Here is a 26,292-nt window from a genome sequence, read left to right as displayed (position 1 = left end):
ATTTAGAATAAAGCTATTTAAATTCTGATTATAAAATTTAACGAATTTGAAAAAAATCTACTTTTTTCAGTTACCATTTACAGATCATATACACTTGCCAAGGAAAGAATTTTTTCCTTTCACTTATTCACCCTCATCAGAAAGATGTAGACGAGTTAATTGTCTCGATTTTTTTCTTTTATCATGAGCCTTAAAATCGGAAATCGATATCTCGATGTAGGCGCGGTGAATTTCCGACAAGTCAGCCGTCTCCTGCATTTTAATTCACTTAAGGTTTACGGTGAACGTGAAGGACACGGTAAGAGATTACGACGGACTTAATACACGTAGGACCTCCTCTCGTTTACCTCCTGTCTCGTTCCTCTCTCTTCTCGCAAGAGAGCGTCAGCGAGTTTCCCGAGTTTACGATTCGGTCCGCTTGCAGTCGCAATTTCCGGAATCGCCGCCGGCCACCGCGCAACTGCAATCCGTGATTTAACGTCCTCTTCTTCCCTTTCTCCTTCAGGCACATGAACTAGAAATTTGTGCAAACTCACGAGACAGCGCGATGTAGATGTCAGTAACAAAGACCGCGATAAGATAAATGAAAAATCAAACACATGATACTGCGATTTTAATGTATTAAAATGTGTCTGGTGTCAGAAGAAAGAAATCACATGTAATGTTTTATTATGATAAATATATTTTAGATGCATGCACAATTTAAAAAAAATTAGAATCTTTAGTTTAACGAGACTTGTCGTTTAAAGAATAATTTGTGAGATGATTTTGAGAAGAGAATATTTTCCCCAAATAATAATAACAATAATACAAAAATAATAAAATATTCACATTTAAATATATAATTAAAATATTAGAATAACTATATACTAAAATAAAATTTGAAAAATAAAATAACATTATATTGCACTTACGCCGATTTTAAATGTCAATTTTAATTTCATACACGGAGAAAATTTTATATTAATTCATAATATCATTTTAAATCCTATTGTACTATTTTTTTGTATTATTGGTGGACTATGACTTTATAGAATAAATTATAATACAACATAGTAGAACTAATACCTAACAAAACGTGTTTTATTATTTGTCGTAGCAAACATTCGTACGTGCAAAGTTATAAAATGTTAATATACTACCAAATTTCTTTTTTTTACAAGTAATAACTTATAAATTCTTGATGGTCCGCAGCTACTGCCACATTATAATAATGTTTGATATCAAATTTTCTCCGTGTATCTAAAGAGAATTGTGATATCACGCGCAGATTGATTTTCTATTTGCACGACAAAATATTAGCGTGTCACATGATAAATCAAAATGATAAAAACAACGGTCATCTTTCCGTCATCGTGTTCGCGCTTTTCATTTTCACCGTTTTTGCTGCGATCTCATTTTTGGCGAGCAAATTTGATAAATCATTGTTCACTCATTATTTGCAATATTTGCATGATTATACGAAAACCGACGAAGTTACGAGCCGTCATGCGGATCGATTCTCACGAGGCATTTCGCGAGAAGAGCCCAGCACGGAGATGCGGCAGATGTGTGCGTTACATAACCGGATATTTACATACTACGCTTCCTACGCCAACGGCAAGTCTGTTTACAAAGATTTTTGCGACCAAGATGGAATTATTTCCGCGTATACCGCGATCTCATGGCAGAAAGATTTACAATCTGTTGGAAAACGATGTACAAAGTTCTTTTTGAAGGAATATCTAAAAATATGTTATAAAGTTAATGCATGTCAAAATAAAATGTAAAATAAACCTGATAAAATAATTAAAATAGTTCTAAATTGTTTATAAAATATTTTTCTGTATATTTATAGTTCAAGCATACAGTGAAATTTAATTTCTCAAACTTTTATTTTTTATTACTAAAAAACAAAAATATTAAAATTATCTTTAATAATTTTTATTAATCTTTAAATATCTTTAATAATCTTCAAATTGTTTTCTATATTTAGAGTCCTGTTCTATCTTTTCCTGCCATTAATCTTCGATAATGCTTATTTCAAATACTATACTAATAAGTAAGAGTATAAGGATTCCACAGATAGATATCTCCTCCATTCCAGTTGTGAGGTAGTTTCGATGCCTTGCGATATTTCGGGAAGCTGGAGAACATCGGTATCGAACGTCTCAAATTTAATTAAATTCATGTACCGCGTACCAGTACATCCGTTTGTGGATCAGACAAACTTCTCTAGAAGCGTACATCTAGAGGCATGAGTAAAAGCGACACAGTTAACGATTTACCTGATTGCGAAACTTGAGAGAACTCGTCAATATTAGAAATAGTAATGACGAGGCTTACGGCGGATGATCGAAAAAATGATTTAAAAATCGATGAAATCACGCATGTAGAATCTCGAATGATGTAAACTTAAAAGAAAAATATCTAATACAAAAATAATTAACAAAATACAAGTATATAATTACAATATTGATAAACTATAAAATAAAATAAAATATTATTTTATAAACATAAAATAACGTGAAATAACATTTTATGACATTTATTGTTCATTTTAAATTTCGATTTTAATTTTATATCTAAAAAAAATTGCAGATACATCGTAAGCGAATATCGCTCGCACATCAGACATCAATCATATGTTATAAATAAAATTGCATCTCGCGACAAAAATCAAAATGAAAATTAATCTATAGATATATAACTATATATCTATATATCTTAAAAAGTAATGATTAATTTAAAAAAAGATTAAATTTCTCTCTCTCTCTCTCTCTCTCTCTCTCTCTCTCTCTCTCTTAACAATAGAATAAAATAATTTAAGAAAATTTACTAATTTACAAATTTTACAATTAATATTTGAATATTTGAATATTGAATTAAATATTGAAAGAAGTAAAATATATAGAAAGATATATACATACAGAATTTATTTTATTATAATTTATTAATCAGACAGCAAAATGATAAGGATGTGGAAAATTTCAAAGTAACGTAAAATTGATTATATAATATAATATAATGTTCAATATAAAAGACTTAGCTCGTAGTTCGTTCTTATATTTAAGATCGTCTTAAATAAGGTCTTGAGATGATATTTTATTAGCTGAATGGAATCTTTAATACGGCCTAAGGCCACATTTAACATATGATCTTAAATATAATAACGGATTATGAATATCGGCCCTAAAGTAATAGATAAGAATTTATCAAATGTCACTGTGCATTGCAATGATGTGTCGTAACACAAAACGTAGTATCGTTAGTATCCTTTTAGTCAGAATTTCCAAGAACCTAACTTCTTCATTCAAAGAAACTAACTTTCTCGTTATAATCGAAACAAAGATACCAGTTGGGATCAAGTTGAGAACACACAAGACGAGGAGATAGAGACCGACTGATGCATCGTGAAAGCACGTATCGGCGTACGCGTGCAGCCATAAGGGAGTTCCGATTCTACCTGGAATTCAATGGAATTCCTCCCACGTCCGGAGCGGCATAAATCTGACGTGACTCATCCGGGTTGTCGATACGTAGGATCGGCTGCGTGCACCATCCGGAAATACTTTGTCGGCTATGTAGCAGACAGATCGGAATCTCTTTCTGCTCGCGACGCGAAAGATGTCTTCGCGATGGCGGACACGCGAAAAGCGGTGCAGAAAACTCAGCGAAGCTCGCCGATACGCAGAGATATTTTTCAACGTACGTGACAGGGCTTTTAAAAGAGACGTGCGATCGACACGAATGATTATCGCCTGGTGACAAGGAACGACCGGAATTTTTGGAATGAAAGCTAAGAATGAAGACGTGATGAACAGCAAAATTCACAGTAATATTATACTATCTCTAATTTAATATAATCATAACAAGAAAATTATAAGTGTAATTTATTTTAATAAACACAAAGTTGAGTTTATTTAAGTCTCTGAATATGTGTTATAATAAGTGAAATTATTATTAAACAAGTATTTGTTAAATTAATAAATTTTAGATATGTCGGTAGAAATTAAAAGAGCTCGTCTTTAAACGAATTATAAAACATTTAATTAAAAGGTTAAAAAAACTTTGACACATGACAATTTCCCATCCAACTTTTCTTAGGGAATAAATCGTAGATCGAGATGCTCCACTGTTGTGAGACGCTTACAATTGACAGAATATCCGATAAGAGCGGAATAATGTCTTCGATGAAATCTATCGCGTATCAGGCAAAGTTTCCCGATCTTATCGGATAATTTCGATTTTGTCTAATTCAGAGCAATATCGAGACGATATTGAGAGAGATAGTTTTCATGATGATGTATCTTTAATGCCGAGGCGGTAAAGGAATTGAAGGAAAAAAGGAAAGAAGGAAGAAAGGAAAGGATTATAGGACGCGAGAAGGTCTTCGAACTTCTTCGAAACGCCTTTGAATCGTCAAAGAACGACGAAATTTCTTATCGATCGGAAATGTCGTGAACGGAAATGTCCGTTAAAAGTTTGATAGGACCGCATACTCGAACTCGTTAAGTAGAGTTTCAGGCAAGAGTAGGGATAGAGCAATAGAGAGAGAGAGAGAAAGAAAACGATGCTTCTGGGCGCGCCAAGTGAAGTTTAAGTACACGTCATAACTTTTTTTATATGCACACGTCACACAAACTCTCTTTTTAATTTAAAAAAAATATATAATTTTTATAAAGGTATCTTTTTTCTATATAAAAAGCTATTGTATAAATTTTATATTTTGCTTGTCGAAGAAAAATAAAAAGAATGACGATAATAATTCGTCGATGAGTCAGTATCATACACGATCTATCAAGCAAGTAATTTGCGGTCTAATAGGGTTAATGGCACATGATAAAACGCAGAACTCAATATCCTCCAGAGAATATTGCGAAAAAAGAGATACAAAGAAGATACATATTTTCATTAGCTTTATGTTTTACAAACGACATTTTGTGAAGATGAATTCCTTCGTAATCTAATCGAATCTAATCAATATTCTATTTTAATTAACAATAATTATAACTTATATATATAATTAATTAAATTAATTAAAAAGACAAGATTTGCTCTTTCTCTCATCCATATTCTTGAAATTTAATTCGAAAAGAATCTTTTTATTTTAATTATCTTACAAACGAACAATTAGACATCAATTTTAATTCAATCTTTTGAAAAATCTATTATACCTATCAATAATGACCATGATACAAATGCTGTAACATATTTGAAATTTTCATTAGGTACAAGCGTAAGGGGATTCTAAAATGTCACATTTCGAAGGAAAGTCACGTAACGGGACATGTTTGATCCGACGTATGATATTCTCTGATGACGATATAATAAACGATCGAGACAGTTAAATCCGATGTCGTGACGAGATTATGTAACAAATTACTTGCTAGATGCGTATAATATTGACTCGTCGACAAATTATTATCGTCATTCTTCTTATTTTTCTTTGTCAAGCAAAATTTATACAACTCGATTAGAAATTTACTGGAGAAAATTCTTGACTTCTGAATGTGGTTCCTTGGGATATTCACAGGTTCGATGCAACTATGACATAGAGATGTATTTAGTACTTGAGAGGAGATATAATCGTATTTCTATAACGGATATCGGAAGAATCTTTGTTTCGTTGAGAAAAATCGGTTAAAGAATAATAAGAATGGATAACCGCGAAATATCCTGTATAATTCACAACACGTTAGCCAATGTCCATATGTGGACGTATAAACACGTTCCGCTAATAATTCATAATACTCGAGTATTCAGGCTCGCTGAAAGGTCGAGACATGCATTCACGTTGGCAGATTATCCAACGCAGAGGTTCTCAAACTCTCAGAGTTTTTACATATCAAGATTTTTTTAAATTTCAATTTTAAATTCTCTTTTTTAATTTTAATTATAAACATATAAATTTTATTATATATATATATATATATATAAATCTGTCTTTTAAAAATATAAAATTAAAATTAAACATATATAAATCTTACTTTATTTTATTAAATCTAAATAATGTAATCATTGAAACACGAGAATCTGTAATGTAACGTCTCATCTCTGTCATTAAGGTGATTGCATTGGACAGATAGCATAACTGTGTAATAATACATTTCTCGCTACTATGACACATCGCGTCAAAACATCTAATGGCTTGATTTATAGCAACTGCCTCTTGCATTCGATCACATTCGCAATGCATTGTGAATTGGACAGTCAATTACACCGAATGTTTCAATCTCACGAAACATATCTAGGAGAAACTTGAGCGTATACATTCTTTTTATTATTTCATTCATTATAGGAAGAAGACATATACACATTTAAATTTTTAAAATACTTTTTAGTTATAAAATATTCTTATAATTTTAAAGTATGAATTTTCTTCGTATAAAAAATAAAAAACAAAATTTTCTTTTGATAAAAGAGCACTGGTATACAAATATTTATACATATACAGAAATGTACATAAAGTGTATCATAAGTCACATTCTATTTCTAGACAATGAATTGATGAATATCTTTTCTACAGGTTTGCCCCGCGTTTTTGCCTTTTTCAAAATAAAACGGCATAATGCCCGAAAATATTTTGGTTATCCATCTTCATTTGATTGATAACTCTTCTAAAGAAAGCTAAAATATAATTCTTGATTTTCTACTTATTTTGACTTTGTCGATTCATTCTCTAAAAAATAGGGCGTGACTTATAATACACACAGTATAGATAACTACAGCAACACAAAATAATTTGCTAACAAATTACATCATTATTCGATAATTATAGATGTCATAAAAATTGCGTGAGGAAAAAAGAAGCGTTGCAATATATGTATTCTCGAAATTATATCTGATCATTTACAGTCACACATTTCATAATGTTATGGTATTTCATCTCTGTGAAATAGTCCTTTCGTAACTCAAATTTTTTTTAATTACAATTGTCTCGCATATGGTCGCGCGATAGCGAAAATTCACTGACCCCGTTTTCCCTTTTCGACAAGACCTTAACTGTTAATGGCATAATCAATAGCGTAAGAATCACCACAAAACGCGCGCGCGTGATAACTAGCGAAAATGTCACCCCCTATTATTTATCGTACGTTTCGCGGTAACACGTAATATGCGTAAATCGCGGACCTACAGCGAGTTTTCGACCTGTGATAGAGAAAATGGCGAGAGGTGACAAATTGTCACGGCCGGGGTGCGACTACGAAATTTTAAATTAATAGCCCGCACACCTTGCATTGTGTGTGCAGCGTGCAACCACAGTGTTGTCAGGGATATCGTCGTCAGCTCGCGCTAATTGAATGCAATTTTCAACGATGATATACGACACGACGGCATTTAAGCCGTCGCCGCGTTGCGATGTGTAAAAAAAAATGTATATTTACCTCCTTAAACTCCTATCGGCTAATACGGCAGACTCTGAAATAACGGACTATAAATTTACTTTTTATCGCGCGTTAACTAGCAACAGCTGAGCACGGGCTACGACAGTTTTCTGATTGATCTAGATCTTTTCAGTACGTTATTTCCAACAAACTCGTTATTTTTTTTTTTTTTTTTTTTTTTTTTAGTAGAATGAGGTTGGGTCGAGAGGTAATTTAATAATTTTGCAAGTGGGTCTCTTGCATCATACTTTCATTAAAAAAAGATCGATCGCAAGTTTTCAAACGCAATGAAAAGAAGGATATACAGGAAATTATAATAATTTTCTAGAATTAAAATATGATAAAATTATTTTACGGATAAAATAGATACATTATACATTGTAAAATATAAATGTAAATTGTCTGATATAATTTCGAAAAAGACCTTATATCGCAATGGGTTCCTTCCTCTCTATATCCTTTTCCTTTAATATAATTACATGACTTCAAAAGCCATACGAGAAAGAAATTTCCAGATGATAACGTTAGATGGATCAACGATATCCGGTATACAACGTATACTATTATCAGCATTGTGCCAGAGCACGTTTTCCTTTTGAAAGAGCCTTAGTCTTGACCCGATAAAAGAGCGCGTTATACGCCAGCGGAACGTGCAAAAGCCATCTCTGGTCACCGCACGTTCGTTGGCGTGTTGCTTCGTGATAATAACAGCGCGGCCGTTGCAACACGAAGGCGAGACGCGCTTTTCATTTCGCCGCTGCAGCTCGAGCGTAAGCGCCAAAAGCGCCTATAATTGCAGAGATTAAAAACGACAGTGAAAAAAGTGTCGCGCAAAAAAAGTCATATGAAATTCCTCTATGTCCCTCGTGTATGATATTTTTCGCGGATGCTCTCTCTCTCTCTCTCTCTCTCTCTGCCTCCCTTTCTCGTATCTATATAATTTTTAGAAGGAAAAATGTAAAAAAATATTTAATTATCTTTTAAAATTCTCTGTAACCTAGAAGTATTAAGCTTAACTTTAATAATAAACTTTTGTAATAAATTCATAAAAGCTTTTTTTTATATATTTTTGTCTACATATATATATGTAAAATGTTGGAGACGTCTCTTTCCAAATTGTGAACGATTGAAAAAAAATCCCGCAAAATGAAGTCAAATAAATTCAAGAAGGGCAAAATTTTGAATTGAAGAAAATTTTATTTTTTTACAATCTTTTATAGATTTAAGTTTTTTTGCGAGATTTCGTTTGCAAAGTTGCACCCCTTCGTTAGATTCGCCGTTATCAGGACGTACTCGATCAATAGTAACTCTATATATATTTCGCAGCGTAAGCGACCGATTATTTCCCATTACGAGAGTTCCGTAAATCGCGCGTGTACCAGCACCGTCGTTAAGCAGCCACTTTGCCATGTTACGTAGCCGGGTAATGAGATTTCCCGTGTGTCTGCCGTAAGCTCCAAAAGATAAGAATCGATCTTAAGCTATACGGTTACTCAACTACACGTGCCGCATACAAATGCGGGGGTGTATGAAAATCTGTATAGATAACACGTTATATCTCTCATCGTCATGCAAAATACAAATGAGTGCAAAATTAAAGCATAATGAATTGATATTATCTCTAAAACTATCGGCGTATCGAAAGTGCATCAAATATCAACAATCGTATAGCCTTTAAATGTGGATTTAATAACCACAACAAATTTCTCGTAAATATTTTTCGATAAGTAGTAAAAAATAATGAAGTAAGTCCATTTTTTTTCTTCCAAATAAAATTTATAACTTTAATCAAGACAAATTCAACGGTGTCTTTTTCAATAGGAGTTAAATTTCTGACAAATTATAGTTAATCTCAAATTTATATTTGAGTAATTTCATATAAGACTATTCAAGTGACTACTGTGACTATTAAAGTGATTGAGATGATCAGTGATGTAACTGCGAATTATTAAAAGATTTCAAAAAGAGGAAAGGATAAAGCAATGGATAATTTTGCAACGAGCTAAATGCGATTATGTGGTTTGTTACTCATATCGATATTACTTAACGCGGTTGGCTGCACGCGTTCAAAGTATCCATCACAATGTTGAAAATTACATTATAGTTGTGGTTTTATAACAATAATATATAACAATAAGTGCAAAAAAAAATATTTCAGCAAAATTCGATTATAATTTGCGTTTCATCCATTCAGCCTTTGGACCGACTAAATAATATGATGAACGGCGATTATGACGGCGATGAACGATTTAACGATTAAATTTTGCTTGCGAATAATGCAGTCAGTTGAACGCTGCGAGAGAAAGGAGTGATTCAATCGCTTTTTTATCCGCCCGCTTTATGGCAGCGCGTATATATTTCCTATTTTACCTCGTTATTCAATTTCATTTTAAGCGTTATCTTTCCAATACGTTATGACAAGCTCTGCGTAATTATCCGCGTGATTGTTGAAAAATGGAACACGTAAGCAAAATTTCCTTTTAAAAGAATTAAGTTTGAAATTTTAACTTATATTTTTTATAAATTATAAATTACTTAACATTTCATTTTATATGTATATATTGTTTAATATTAAATTAATAATATTATTTCACAAAATAAGAGTATTTAAAAATACAAATCGTTTAATTCAAAAATAATAACATAATGGTAATAGGAGGCCCAATTAATATTATAAAAACAAAATAAAGAAACAAAAATTGGCGGACGTTTCGGCTTGACTTTTCAAGCACTCTTCAGCGCATAACATTATTCAAATTGTTGCGTGCGATTTGAACCTAATCTTATTGTTAGCGAATATTATGTTTTCTTTCAACAATTTGAATAATGTTATGCGCTGAAGAGTGCTTGAAAAGTCAAGCCGAAACGTCCTCCTATTACCATTATGTTAATATTTTTGAATTAAACGATCTGTATTTTTAATACTCTTACTTTGTGAAATGCAGCTCTCCATACCTTGCACTTGTTTTCTTTTATATTGATATTTTAGAGAGCTTATTTTTATCGTTTTTAATAATATTATATTAATAATACATAACTAGAATATTATATTACAATCAAATTTGAATAATGTTAAATAATTTTATAGTAGTTTACATAAAAAGAAAAATTTTGTAAATAATTTGTAACGATTATTTTGGTGAATAAGAAAACGGGATTTCTATTGCGGTATCAATGTATATTGTTGTGTATGTTAATTGTTATATGTTTCCTTCTTATAAATTAAATTTCATTGCTTTATTTATTGCATTGTTTATAAATCAAGTATTTTAATATTATTTCATTTTATTAATGTAACATGGTATAATTAATATATTATTTGCTAAAAAAAGATGTTAAATGTTGCCGACACGTATAAATAAAAGATTCGCCGATAAATTATAAATTTTAACAGCTTTTTATAACGGTTATTCTGTAACAAATAATCGTTACCAGCGTAATATAATATGTAGTAATATTGACTATAAATCCAACTTAATTATCGTGAAGGAGACATCTTTCGCGAAATATCTTGCAAAAGTTTCACCGGCGGAAAGTTCACGTCAACAACGGTGCGCAAAGTCTATCGTTCGCACCTCATAAATTCTCGACGCAACACAATACAAACTCGCGAACGACGATGAATAATGACGAGTCGGCCAATTATTAAGCCGGGAATCCGACATCCGCAATTAAGGAGGAATTACGAGAACGCGTGCATCTCCTGTCTTCGCAACAATAATATGCGCGAACGGCAGACATACTGGGCGGAATTTAAGCAACGGATTCTGCGAGTTATGCGAGTCTCGAGATGCAAAACTTCCAGGACGCGCTGAAGTTCGCACGAAGATTCGCAGTAGGTACTTAATACTTTGTCAAAGATAAAAGACAGGTTCATTGCAAAAAATACAGAAAGAGTCGAAAACTTTGAATTTGTCATAGAGTTTTGAATAATCAACCTGTTGTCTCGATAATGCGATTCAACGGTAATCAATTCCATCGATTATATTCCATAATTTGAGACGATAATCGAACAAAGACATTCACCTGGTCGCGTTGATCGTGAAAATGGTCTCGATGGAGCGACGATCGAGCACGCCACCGCTAAGCAGATACTGGACGGCGATCAGGGCGAGGACGACGCAGGCGAGCGCCTTGTACAGGTGGGCACGATGCCACAGTGTCACAGCTGCGGCGGCCACAGTCATTGCATGCGCGAGACACCATAACTCCCTCTTAGCCGCCGTTAGAGGAGCACCGCCGTGCACCACGAGGCGCTTCCCCCCGCTGGCAGCCGCTTCCTCGGCTGCAGCTGCAACTGCTGGTGGGACCAGCTCAGTTCGTCTCCTCCTCCCTTGACGGGCACAAAGGGAGAAAAGGCCGCCCGGGACTCCTCACTTGCGCTCGCCAAGGGCATCACCCCCGCGGACCCTCGGGATGTCCCCTCGGACCGGAATGATGACGTCTACAAAACAGTAATTGAGAAAGTTAAAAAAAAAGCGTATGTTTTTTTTTATTATCGATTTTTAACTTATTACATATATATAAATATGAATGTATGTAAATTATGCTATTAATAATTCAGGTTGTTTATAATGCAAATTATTTGTCGCAATAGAAATAATTTTGGCACCACTAAAATATAAATTCTTATTAAAATACTATCAATATTAATTCAATTATTATTGATTTTGTCACATATTAATTTTCGTTTTTGTGACTCTTATTTATTTTTTATTTAGATTGCAAGAGAATATTTCTGTGATATAATAGATATAATGCAAAGTGTGTTTGACATTTTTCTGCAAAAGAGAAAGAGAGTAGAATTAAATAATAAATATTATTTTTTATCCATTTAGACTTAAAGTGTATAAAAAGGAATTTTATACTCTCTTTTCTTCTGCAATTTTCTTCTGCAGAATTGCAAGAAAACAAAGACAAACGAATTCAAATAAAACAATTAAGAGATAATCATTAATAATAAAATTAATTTAAAGCACTTTTTCTCTTATAAGATAAATGATAATTTTAGGGTGAAATATGTAAAGATGCGTATATATTTTTCGCGAATTTTTTTCGTTCAACCTCATCCTAAAGCTTCCAGCTAATATCACGCAATGCCATTAACACTGCGAGCTGCAAAATTTATCACAGGAAAGCTTGTGGAAAAATGTAATAATACCGTAGTATTGTATACCTCCTGCGAGTTATGAGTCGAGCTCAATGAAATAAAAAGAAAGTTCTCGAAGATATGGCGAATTAAAAACGTCGTATGCGCGACTGCTGAGAAAACAATTTACCCGCGAACATTAATTATGCTGTCAACTTTTACCAAGATGCCACTAATTTCGCCATACATTTTCGTTCTTTCATTGCCTTGGCTATTGTGCGAAAATAATATTGCAGCGCGTTATCTAATTTTAGAAAAATCAGTATGCACATTTTAATTAATTTATACAAAGAATTATCTTTCGATATTGCATAATGTATAAAGAATATTAACTAAATAATATTGAAAAGAAAAAATTAGAAGAACAAGAAAAACGAAATTGTTTTTTTCACCATAAATGTTTTTATTACTTATTATTAACAAAATTATTACTGTACAAAGTTTCTCTCTCTCTCTCTCTCTCTCTCTGTCTGTCTGTCTCTATCTTCAATACGGCTTAATATATTCGAGACATTGATTTATACAAGTCGGCGGCGCGTTAATAGCGTTAGTGAGACGCGGCGAATCCGATATGACGTTGCCAGGGAAATCGCTATCACTATCAGAACTTCATCGGATCAAACTATGCGGGATTACTCTTACACACCGTCGACCGAAACTAATCCGAGTTTATGTGCTCGGAGCTACCGCGAGTGGCTGTATTTAACGAGTTGCCAGATTTATCAGCCCGCGACAGTAACTCGTTCCGATTGTTTCAGCGTGCAATCTTTATTACAGTAACTCCTCTATTAAAGAGTGATTTTCGACCTTTATTATCGGCCGGTTTATCGCCGACGATTTTACGTTCTGACTTCATATTAAATATAAATCGTTTAATTAATCTCTATTAATTAATTAATTAGTACATTTATCAGAGTATAAAGAATAAGAGAACGTTTCCGCGAATTCAAATTCAGATGCTGGAATAACCGCGAATCTCTTGCAATCTCTGAATTGCATACAATAGAACGAGATCGAAGAGGAAACTGGCTTCGCTTGCGGTTTGGAAAGTGGAACATAAGAGGATTAAGCTGACATGTGCGCTTTACTGCACAGCCGATTGAAAATGGCTAATACTTTACAGTTTGCTGGCTATTATATAAATGTTGAATATTCGAGTCTGACAATGAGCCATAATTATGAATTTTCGAATTTAATGATTTTACCCTACCGACAAAAAGAAAGTGGATTCCTTATAATTCTAAAGAAGGAAGAATTAGAATTATCTCCAAAATTTCAGAGATTTATTTAAAAAAAAAAAATGGCTAATATATTTATAAATAAATTTTTGTAAATTTTATCTATATAATTATAATGAAAGATATATTTTTCGAAAAATCAAAATGCTTTATTATTTTATATTCCTGTAAAATAAAAAATTAAAATAGAAATTGCAATAATGAATTAATGTATTATTAATTTTAATTACTTTTGTAATTATTTATAATTATTTTCTATATTCCATAGCAAATATTGTTTTGTTCTATATCAAATATTATATACTTAAATTGAAGCGCAATAACCAATAAAGTGAATCGTCAATAAATTACAAAAGCATAAAAACAAAATGTGATTTCGCCTGTAAATGTTCGATTTGACTCATTAAAATACTAAATACAATAATTTGCAATCAAATTAATGATTCGAATAAAACTGAATAAATTTGAACGAGAAATACTGATTCATTATTTTCATTGGTTTATGTACTTCGCATTTTCATTACTCTCTCGCATATTGCATTCACTGTGCAAGCGATTTGTTTGTTATTACAATTGGCTCTCTTTTTTTCTTTATATTAACATACGAAGACGATAAATATTCATTTCGCGGGGAAAAAAGTATATTGTTATCGTCTCTTTCTTGCTATCTTCCACGTGTTTCGACAATGCTAAGATAAACCAGGCCTTCGGTCTATTCATACCGCTCGCTTGTGCTTAATATACAGTCGTAATTCCAAACCCTCTGCCCTTCCTCCCGGTCTCCCTTGTTGTTACTAGCTATCCGCGCGTTATCGTCCAGCTCCATTCTAGCGTACGATATAGCGCGCCCTGATTTCTCTTTGAAAATGACCGACCGTCGGTCGGGATATTGTGGCGACACTAATAGAGAAAGGATAATATACAATCTCGCGCTATATTACGGAAAAATGCAGCTGAGACACGAGTAGAATTTGACGAGGAAAAAATTAACGTCAGAGATGTATTTTTCCATGTTCGAAATTTCAAGATCGCGTCAATTGTGTGATAATCACTTAATACAAAATACGAGAAAAGAGAAAGGAGTTTTCTCATAACGATGTTTTATTTAATTTTATTTAATTTTATATTAAGAAATTTTTATATGTGTTTTTATTTAAAAAAAACTGTTATTTTATAAATAAATTAGATTATGGATATTTAATTGTTTTGCTATAAAGATATTATCATATATTAATCATATATCAATATCATATATTATAAATATTAAATTACAAAACTGTCTTCTTTTAATACAAAAAATATAATGTTTAATTTAATTTTGATGAAAGAATTATTCTACATTGGAAACTGATAGAAATCTAATAAACGGTCTCATAATATTGATGATTTCGATGCCTAAGATTTAAAAACTTTGATCGCGAGTGACCAATTCTATTCGATAACAATGCTCTTTCTTTAAGTCACAGCTGTGATATTCTTTTTCCCGTGGGTCGGCGCGAGATGCGACATAGTGCTCCATCACCCGGAGTGGAAAACATCATTCGGAGCTTTTCTCCGCCACAAAACCGCGGCGGCTTTCCGATTTTTCCGAGCTATTGGATTTTCTCGCTCGACAATTGTCGGAACTCTCGTATTTTCCGCGACCAAGTTGACGCACAAGAAGTCCCCTGTGTCTCTCTTTCTCTTTCGTGACAAGAAGAGTTCATAAACGTACGCGGCTTGGTAAAAAGGCGATCGATAACTTCGAACTGTACAATAACGGATGGAAATAAAATATCTATTCTCACATACTTTGTCCGATATTGTATATTTTTGAATAGTTTCGTTGACAATTTTCCTTTCATCATATTTCAATTATCATAAAAGTACTCGGTAATTTTTGTTCAATTTAGCTTTGATTGCATTTTCAGAAAAACGCGCAACCTATACATTATTCTTCAACTGATCATAATCGTCAAGATCTGTTTTGTCGATAATCGCAGGTGCGATTATTTAAATTGCATAAAAGAAATAATGCGACTATTATACTTTTTTATGCATGCATGCATTGTATTATATGTATGGCATGAGAATTGGAAGGTCGCTGAGAAAACACATAAAGGCAAATTATAAATATATAATCTACTTTTAATTCGTTTCACATACGCTCTTAAATATATATACAGTATAGAAACACTGATATTTCATATATCTCGAATAATTATATAAATTACGAATATTATAGAATGTTATAAAATAAAATATTGTTTTTTTAGGGGCTTAATATCTATTTAATAATTTCATTTCTTATTTTCTGCTCTCGACACGAACTCGATGGCTGTCCAGCCTCGACTTTAGATAGGTACCGATATTTGCGACAAAGTACAGAATGTACCATTAACGAGCTCACTTTGTCATCACGGTCGATTTGTTTCCGCTGTCGCCGCGTCGTTTACTCATGAAACACGCGATCGTTGTAAACGATCCTGGACGGGTAGAAACTTATGGACGACGTTGCCAATCCTCGCCGCAAAATACGCGACCATGCAGAAAAAGAGGCAAATAATAACTCTCACCCTCGTTCACGATACGTTTGTCTCTGTCTCTCGATAATAAAACCAGCCTCAAGAGACAGATATAACGACGGGGAGTCATTTTTCCCTATGCCAGAAATATCATCGTGCAACATCCCCATTATCGTGACTGTTATGGCAGTGTAATAGACATACATTTTCCCTTTCACATTTATATTAATCGTTACAACTTCTTCGAAATTATGTCCACCCTATAGTTACCGGTACCCCCTGTTGACTCGATGGGTCCCCCTCCTTTCTCTCTTATTATTAGTACAAGATACCCTCTTCACTTTCTGTTTCAAGTCACGTCGCGATACGTCACGTCAGGTTGCCAGAATGGCTGTCGGTACGATACCTCAAAGTTTCCTGCGTATCTGATGTAAATTTCCTAGATATGCTGTGTGCGTCGGTTTTGCAGAAGATAATTTATACAATTAAGGAAGATGCGAATCAGAACCCCGCTGGATGGAATTAAAATATCGATGAAGATAGCGTGTACAATTAAGAGAGACACGAATCGGTGCTATTATTCTGAAATAAGCTTATAATGTTAAGATATAAGATATTATATTTCCCAACTTTTAATAAAACTATATTATATTCTAAGTTGTATATATATATATATATATATCTATGACACGTTTGTAATATTAATATCAAAAGTCGAAATCTATTACTCAAATTAAATACTCTCGACAATCTTGAATTAATTTCTTTTAAAATAAAAATCTTCAATCTTCAATCTGTTTAAATATCAAATAGAAATTAATATAATAAATCATATTTCTTAATTCCCTCTTATATTATAAAACTTTATCAAGTCTAGAATAAACGGTAGATAAAGAAATATTAATTTACCAAATTTTTCAATACTATTTTCTTTACTTCATATAATATTATATTATTTATCAGTAATAATATTATATTAATATATTGCATAAAATACACACAATTTCGTCAATAATATAAATTTCATTAGTATTACGTTTATATTATTTAATACCAAGTTTTTGAATATCATCATATATAAAATAAAAGCTGACTATATATGATTTAATATATTTAATCTCGAATTAATTTCCTATATCGCAAACCAGCGACGCGGAAATTCATTTATTTATTTAAACTACGCGTGACAGGCGCATATGACGTGAGCGAGATGCCGCACACTAAAGCGTGCGGGTGACATGATAAATAGCGCGTGTTACCATCTTTATTAGCCCGAAGCCATCTCTTCGCGCGCATTTCCGTGAACCGTTGTGCGTTAATCAAACTTCGCGCGTTTATTCAATTAAAAACGCGACCTCTCTCTCGCGACCTCGCGTTTGCCAACCGCTTCTGCGCGATAAAGTTGCCAGTGCGAAGAGTAGTACGCGGCAATTGCGTTCTGCTACAACGACAGAGTTACATTGTACGTGTGTTGCAAGTGTTGTCAATAGCGAGAACCGTGAGAGAGGAAGGGGCGGGGAAGAGGAGGTCTACCTGTGGTTTTACATACAGCAGAGTCGTTCGTGACGTGACAATCGGCCGCGAATTAACACGCGCGTGCCCGCGTGTAATTGCCATTTCGTATTTCGCGAGAGTCGCGCCTTCTATTTGCATGCAAACGCGGAAAACTGTAAAAACAGCGTATGACGACGTCCCGTACGGAATATACCTATCCTGCAAAGATAGATCTCGCGAGATCGGCCGTGACATGTGAATCCTCTCGACCGTATAGTCCGTCATCCGTAGAAACAGCATAATTTTTTATCAAAGACAGGTGAAGTTTAAATTGTTCAACAGAGGATTACAACTTTCAAGACAATTTCAGAGATATCGTTTTATATATCACGTGCTGCTCATTTAAACGTACAGTTCGTGGATAAAATTTGCAGATCGATCAAATTGTAATGAAAAAATTTAAGATTAACAGCTGAGCTCCTTTGACTAATAATAAAAGTTTCTTTTAAATTTACAAATAAGCTTTAAGTACTTTGTAAAAAATAAATGCATTATTTTTTTACTTAAAAAAAAAAAAACAAATATTAAAAATAAATAAAAGACGAATAACTATGGAATATTATGTATTTGACCTCCACACTAAATAATTTTTCTTAAATAATTTTCTTTATATCTCCACGATATTTTTCTTCATTTAGTTTATCATGCAAAAACAAATAATGTTTCGACATTTTTGTTCCAATAAAAATCAGATTTCCGAGCTTTGAGTATGATAGTTCATCGATGGAATAAACAAACACACACACACACACACATGCACAGTACTCAATACATTCGACATACATTTACGCGTCATTAAATCGAGTTATTACGAGGGAGACCGGATTATTTTTTCATAGGCGCAACCTCGATTCGCAACCTCGTGTAGATTGTCGAATAATTTCCACGTCGTGAATACATATCGACCGCATCGTCATCGCATGAATTGCGTCGCGTGGGCGGAATATTCAAAGAGGACATCGTGTCCTCTTCCTTCTAGAATCCTGACCCAAGGGAGGTATTATCGTATTCACTCCTCGTGGCGCATGTTCGTTGCGCGTAGAAGCGCACATATTTGCGCACTGTGTGAATATTTGCAAATGTATGGAAAAGAAAAGAAAAAATAAAAAGTCCCAATCTGATTTATCACTTCCTCCTGACAAAATGAAAATGAGATTAAAGTCATACTGTAAAAGTAATATTGATAAAATATTGTATATATGTTATTAAATATAATATTAGGAGATGAAAAAGAGAGAGAGAAAGAAGAATACATGATATAGTGTGTCAGATACAAACTACATACAATTAACGTCTGAATTATATATTTGACGGAATGGAATCAAATTGATCAAAAGTGAACATGTAATGTACTTTAAATTATTAATATGCTGGAGAATTTATCATAATATGCACGACATAAAAAAATTTTTTTCACAAAATTCTTTACAAAGAGAATCATAACATTTTACAATTGCACGATCAATGATAAGAGAATAGCAAAACTTTCTGGATAATTAATTATATATATCCAGATAAAGAATATATTAATTACATTAATATACCATTCAATAATTATTCAATAATTAATTTCGCGCAAACAAGGATGCATAATGAAATGAGGAGAAACACGAGTGTCCAAGAGAGATCGTTTGTGTCCGGACATATCCATTTCAAGCCCGGAGGGGATCGTGACCCTTCGCATTGTACACGTCGTTCCCTTTCCCGCGATCCGCCCTGAATTCTTGGCTCTGTCGAAGCCGAGTGCGGCTGCACTCCGGCGTGGATTGCACGTCGCAATGCAGCAGCCAGCAGCTAGAGTTACGAAGGATGTGTGTGTGTGTGTGTGTGTGTGTGTATACGCGAAATTTTGCTAACAGAGAAAAAGGGAGAAACAAAACGAAAGGAAGGGAGTGATAGAAAGAGAAAGAACAATATAACGGTTGCCAGCATCAAAGGATCCATGGCGGTCAAGGTCTATGATACATTAAAGGCACTAGCATTGATTCGAAAGCTTTTGCTTCTCATCCCAGAGATTGAAACGAATAATCCCGAAAGAAAAATGTGATATTGGAAAATCTCGTTTAAACCTGGATACATATCGATGTAACCAAGGATGAGATTTGCTCATTTTATCGTAAATGTGATTTTTTAATTAAATCCGTACAAAAGTCAATAATATCAAATCCTAAATTTTGATTCATTCGGAATTTAAAAAAGAATTCAAAGAGAACTCTAAAATATTAAAAAGAAAGATAGCTTTAAATATTTATAGAAAATAATAAAAGCAAAAGCTCCTAATTTATGTTTATTATAATAATATAATAACATAATAATTCAAAATTTTGATACATATATTTGACATAAATATACGTTACATATAAATATATTATTAATAAATGTAATCATTTTATATTTTATAATGACATTATTCTTGATAATTATTAATTGCGTTCCTCTAATAATGCATACAGAAGAATTTTAAACAATGGATCCATTTTATGTATTAAATTGCGTATCAGTTTATTCGAATACAGAATTGCAAAATTATTTGCAATATATATATATCTTGATATATTCTAGAACTTTTTTCAAAAAAAGGGAAAACTGGAGAAAATAAAAATTCACGCGAGCATTATCCTTAAGTACACTGCGCGCATGCTAAGTACCGTCGTAAAATAATGCTATGCCAGTAATTTAGCGACTTATCAGCGACTATAAAAAGGATTTCCTACCATTATCCCGGTAGCTTAGTTGCAGTTTCGTTACGTCAGTTGCCCTGCAGTGTAACTTCTGATAGTCTTTCTTAACGTTCGCCGGCGCGCTCCCCGAGGACGTAGTAATTGCGTTAACGTCGTCGTTACGTTACATCGCCGCCGTTGATAGCGCGCGATCTGATTATAGCGGTTACAAGTTAATCAAGCAGTTGCAAATCGAACAACAATTCTGTTTTGTTAACGATGTTTCCGACTACAAAAGACGCCTTTGTACCAGAATATTCTATATGAACGTTATTATAACAGTAAAAAAAACTAGAAATTAATCTACAATATATTAATATTAATATTAATTAGAGAAAAATTAAGAGATTATAATGTGATTTAAATAATATAATGTTAAACTTAATTTTCAAATTATGTATATTTTGTCAGCTGAATTCACTTTTTGGGTCAATGCATGAAAAAATGTGAAAATTAGAAGTTAAAATATAAGTTCAAGTTAAATTATAAGTTTAATTAAATATATTATAAAATTCAGTATAAAAAAAGACATTCAATTCAATTTGTAAAATATTGAAATCAATAGAACGCATTTATAATTTATATTCAGATCATTCATTCAACGCTGCAGAGTAATTTAGAAACTTAACTCTACTTATTTCCAAATAATGGTTCATATATCATTCTGTTGTGGGATGTTATTCTCGTAACACTTGAAATATGCAATACAGCTGTCAAATTAATAATATAACGCAGTGTACACTGTAATTCATTACAAATAAAAAAGAAGACAAATATTAAAAGTAAACTATAAAAAATAGTTAAAAATTTCCTTTTCAATTAAAAAATTTAAACGAAAATTGAATAGATTTAAAATTATAAAAAATAAAAATGTACATATAATTACTATTTAATATGGATTACTGTACTAATTGTAAGTAAAATACTGTGTAAGTCAATACTTTGTGCAAGAGTGCAATCATAAAAGACTTAAGAAATGTCTTTCCATTATTTCCTATCTGATAACATAACGATATAGTTATTGACGAGATTAGGTGACGCCTATTTTTCGTTAGATGTTCTATCAGATTAAATAAATATTTGTAAACTAAACATAAGGTTTGATTTGGCATAAGTTCGGCATCATTAATATCAGTACTTTACATATAAAAAATATCTGATATTTTTTATGAAATTTTTATGAATCATTTAATGTCTCATATGATAAGACATATCAAATATTTTATATGTAAAACACTTAAATATTTAATAATTCGCTTTGATTTTTATTACGTTTTTTATACGTTCTTTTTGTTGTTGTTTATTTTAGATTTATTGTTTTATCTATATATTTTCTCATATTTTGTCTCCTATCTCGCTTCAGAGCACATAAAACGAAATAAAGATTACATTTATCACTAAATTGACTATTCATTAACCTGTGAAAATTACTTTTGATTTACTGTAATAGGTTACACTCTAATTATTTCCTCTTTAAAAATCAACATTTTCTGTGTCAATTAGCATCTCTCAAAAAATATATTCCTCACATATATATTGGTTGAGAAAACCTAGATAAAATTCTGATTTACACATGATACCTTTATTTCACCAAAATTCTATGAAAAATATGAAAAAGCAAGATAAATAAATTTTAAAACCATGTATCAGTTTTTCGTCAAATTAAGTCCAAATTTTTATCTCGTACATTGCATTTCCCTGAATGTTGCTTATAATTATGTGCTATATTCTTTTCACATTAACACTGCACTTTTAATTAATAACAAAATTACAAGTATTTTTTTTATTATAAGATTTAAAAAATTTTAAAAACTCTACAAAAAGATGTTTTAAAAAGATGTGAAAAAAAAAAAAAAAAAAAAAAAAAAATGTAACTCAATTTAATTATTACGTTGGAATTGCGAGCCACACGATAAGTGTAATTCTATCGGGAATAAAGAAGGTTGTGGAAGGTTCGCCATCAGACAGATAGTAGCAAGGTGTGGTCGCTCTTACGTAAGCAACCTCTTTTAATCTCTTTATAAATTCCTTCCGCCTCTCTCTAGGGAATGCCGGAATATAAACTCGATGTCGCTTTAACGTTAATGGACACAATAATCCAATATCTTGATCAATTTATACAAAGAAAAATATACAGTACTGTGTATTTAAAATTCCTCTCAATATCCATTTTGCGAAATATGCAATAGATTAAGTTAAAAATTCCGTTTCGAGATTATTTAAAAAGCTGAGGTGTAATTAAAGTAAAAGTAAAATTTCAATACATCCATGTTATAGTTAATGTTCTCTTCAGTTATTAAAAGAATTAAATTGAATAGTTGAATAATTCATGCATGTATAAAATTTCGAAAGAAGATCAATTTTATTCGATCGATTTGCGCGATGTTATTTTCTTCTCTTTATTATTTTACCGTTTATTATCTTGCAGGAAGAAAAACAGTCAACTGTTTGCCCGATAAAAACTGTGATGAAAATGACAAATATTTCAATTCGTATATTTTCTTCGGTTATGCAAAATAATAATCAAGCAGATAAAACAACTAAAAGATTTACATTCTGTCGAGCCGCGAGTGTTAACGTATTCTGGATGGAAGGCGAGTAACTCAATAAATCAATAAACACGGCGAACAAGATTTAATAAAAGGAACGTAACGCCGACGAATCGCGACGCAGGCAGCTTTGATTAAAACGCGAACCAATTCGAAATATCTCGGTCGCCATTAATGAGTCAATCAATTCCTGTCATTGCGTTTTGTCCAACCGTGCCGTGCGCGCGCGAATCTCAATATATATATACAATGGAGAACATTTTTCAACACAATACCAATGAAAAACACATTTCTTGCTATTGGAACAATATTTTATAACATTTGCTCGAGATGCTGTTAGAGATGTATAGAAAAATATAAACGTTTATGAAATATTGCGTCCTAAAAAATACGTTTGGAAAAAAGTTATCGGCGAGCCTATAAATTCCATTATTAAATACGTATATTGATAATCGGTAAATCACTTTATACTATCTGCTGATAATTCCAATAATTTAGTTTAAGTACCTGAATTTTAGAATTTTATTTTTAGTCGTGATTTATGCTATTTTTATCTGTCATCTCGGATATACGCAAATTTCCATTTGAATGACATCGCTGTCTGGAGGAAGCTTCGTGTCAGAAAACGTACCGACGATCTGTTCATTTATGAATGTAAGGCGTGCGCGCTATTTTTTTTTTTTTTTGAGTACTTTTAATGCCAAGAAGAATTTTTATCGGCATTCACATGAAAATTTGCAACGCCATCATTTTTTCCGATTTCTCGCGTCATATCGCAACCTCTCTCAAGTGCGCGTACAAGCGCAATTTTCGCAAAACTGCCACTCCACCGTACGCGACGGCTCTTTCTCCGTCCATCGTTGATTTATTTGATGAAGAAAAGATACTTTTATGGTTGGCCCCGTAAAGCGAACGTGGAAAATTACACCGGGCGTGTCGTTGTCTCCTCGTATTTTCTGCTTGATGATAAATTACCTTCGATCTTTTAGAAAGTCTGATAGGAAATTTAATTGAAATTAAGAGGTTCGCAATTATAATATAAATTGAACTTTAGATGATGCAATAAATTTTCTATTGTTTGTAACAACTGTTAATGTACCTTCTTTATTCTTGTCACGTTATTGTAATAAAATTGTCTCACAAGCTTATGTAATTCTTCCTGAGAAAGAGAGAAAATTAGTAGATTTCAGAAAAATTAAATTTTATAAGAAAAAAAACTTGAAATTATTTTCTCGAACTTCTTTTGGAAGATCCTGTCACAGTGTGACAGGAGATAAATTTAATTCTTATTAATCGTACTTCATATACAAAATATTATATTTAAGAATTTTTATCAGATTAAGGTATTTAGTGTTTTAAATCCAGGAGAAAACTTTTGACAGCAAAATATCCAGAAAAAATTACATTTTTTATTTTTTTCATTTCATCATGTTATTTGATATACTCTTTTCTATAAAAAGGGAGCAATATTTTTGGCACTCTCTTTGCTGCCAATCCCTTCGGGAATGGTTAAAAAATACATTAGAGGCCGAGAAAAAATGTCCCGAGTGTCTCGTAAAACATTCGCAACACGTGTTTCATCGACGACGAGGTTGATGTTGTTAAAAAACAATGAAAAACCAAACACGTGTGATATTCGAACGAATGAGAACCAATGAAAAAAGGAACGATCGAGTGAGCGCGCGGTGACGGTATGCGTGTTTCCATTCTTTCTATCGCGGGTGGATGACACGCGCGTGATTTATATGTCCGAGATTGGGAGAATATAGCGTTCACATTCACACCGATAATTCCAAATCCTCGATAACTCTGCCGAGAATCGCGCGAATTCGGTTTTCGGTGTTTGCCGCTCTGCGATACTCGCCCGATTGGTCGCGCTCGTTCGTTTGATATATTAGAACGCACCGAGACCGTTCTATATACATCTCGATATCGTGTATTTGCTGTGTGTAGCCCTGTGCTCTCCTGTACAAACTATTGATTTGAATGCCGGTCGTCGCTTTGATCGGTCTCTGAATTTCCACCATTGGCATTCTAATCTTCAAAATCACCATTCGTTTAGTTTCTTCGCGCACAATACGAGCAGTGATGAAAGATAAAAGCCATGAATTATGAGAAATATTAAAAACAAGCTTTTTATTATGCGCAAAAGCTATTGTATTAAAATTTGCATTTAAGAGATATGTTTGCATAAATAAATTCCTTTTCTTATTTAAATTTATATATTTTTTTGTATCAATTATTATTTTTACGTTTCACAAATATTTCACAAATATACTTCCCATCAAATAGGTTTTTATCAAATCTATTTTTTTTTTTACATAATAATATATAAATTTTCGTAAAATTTTCGAAAAAAATATCCCACATAGTAAAAAAAAGCAGGTCAAGTTAAAGTAAAAAGGGATACATACAAGATAAACAAAGAAGGACAAAGCAATGAGAAAAAGGAAGATAAAAAAAAGTGAGAAAGAAGTAGAAGAGAAAGAGGATAAAGGGATGCGAGAGGGACGAGGAGATCGATAACCATCGTCATGGCGACCATGCCATCAACTAGTCTTTCTAGCAGATTCTCTTTCACTTTGATTTTCCATAATTTTATCCTTTCTTTCTTCTTCTTACTTCTCTTTAACACATCATAGCGAATGCTAAGTCTCACGTGTTTCCTCTTATAAATATTTCGATTTTTGATCACAGAAAATATCTGTTCATAATTCGTGTATTCAGGATGTACATTAAAATAAAAATGCATAAATTAATGGAAGAATATTGAAAGAATTGATGAGAACGCGGATGCTATTTTATTTCATTTAAAATGCAAAGATTTTCACGAGAAAGGAACCTTGACATGGCGTGCAATGAATCAGAATAAATCGCAGACAAATCGCGTGCATTTGAAACACGAAATGTTCCAATTAGCATGCGCAATAATATGTAATGCTTAGACTAGAGCGATATCTTTCTTAAACAGCATTTCCTTCTATTGAACTTATTACTTTTAAGCGGAATTATAATTCTGCAATACAGTTGCACGATTTCTATTTTTTTCTTAACATTTCCAAGTCTTTCATTTTAAAAATAGCCGAGAAGAAATACAGAAATAGAAACAATATGTATTTCTTTCAATACTCATTTTTTCAATTATCTAGTATAATTTTAATTCGAAGTTCAAATCGAGAATTTCATCGAGTATCATAGAAATGAATAATAT

The 26,292-nt window shown here is 32.5% G+C and overlaps 1 protein-coding gene across 5 annotated transcripts in view; it reads right to left on the bottom strand.

Moving 5' to 3' along the window:
- LOC140675425 (beta-1,4-N-acetylgalactosaminyltransferase bre-4) overlaps positions 1-26,292 on the bottom strand; it is a 103,515-nt gene that overhangs the window by 13,202 nt on the left and 64,021 nt on the right. For all 5 annotated transcript variants that reach the window (XM_072909901.1, XM_072909897.1, XM_072909900.1 and 2 more), the window contains one exon: positions 11,394-11,811. In XM_072909901.1, coding sequence (XP_072766002.1) covers positions 11,394-11,554 — 161 coding nt within the window. In that variant the 5' untranslated portion in view covers positions 11,555-11,811. The remainder of the gene's footprint in view (positions 1-11,393; positions 11,812-26,292) is intronic.

Source organism: Anoplolepis gracilipes, chromosome 17, assembly GCF_047496725.1.
Source record: "Anoplolepis gracilipes chromosome 17, ASM4749672v1, whole genome shotgun sequence".
NCBI lineage: Eukaryota > Metazoa > Arthropoda > Insecta > Hymenoptera > Formicidae > Anoplolepis > Anoplolepis gracilipes.
Note: the sequence above shows the minus strand (reverse complement) of the source record. Positions and strands in the feature narration are given on the sequence as shown.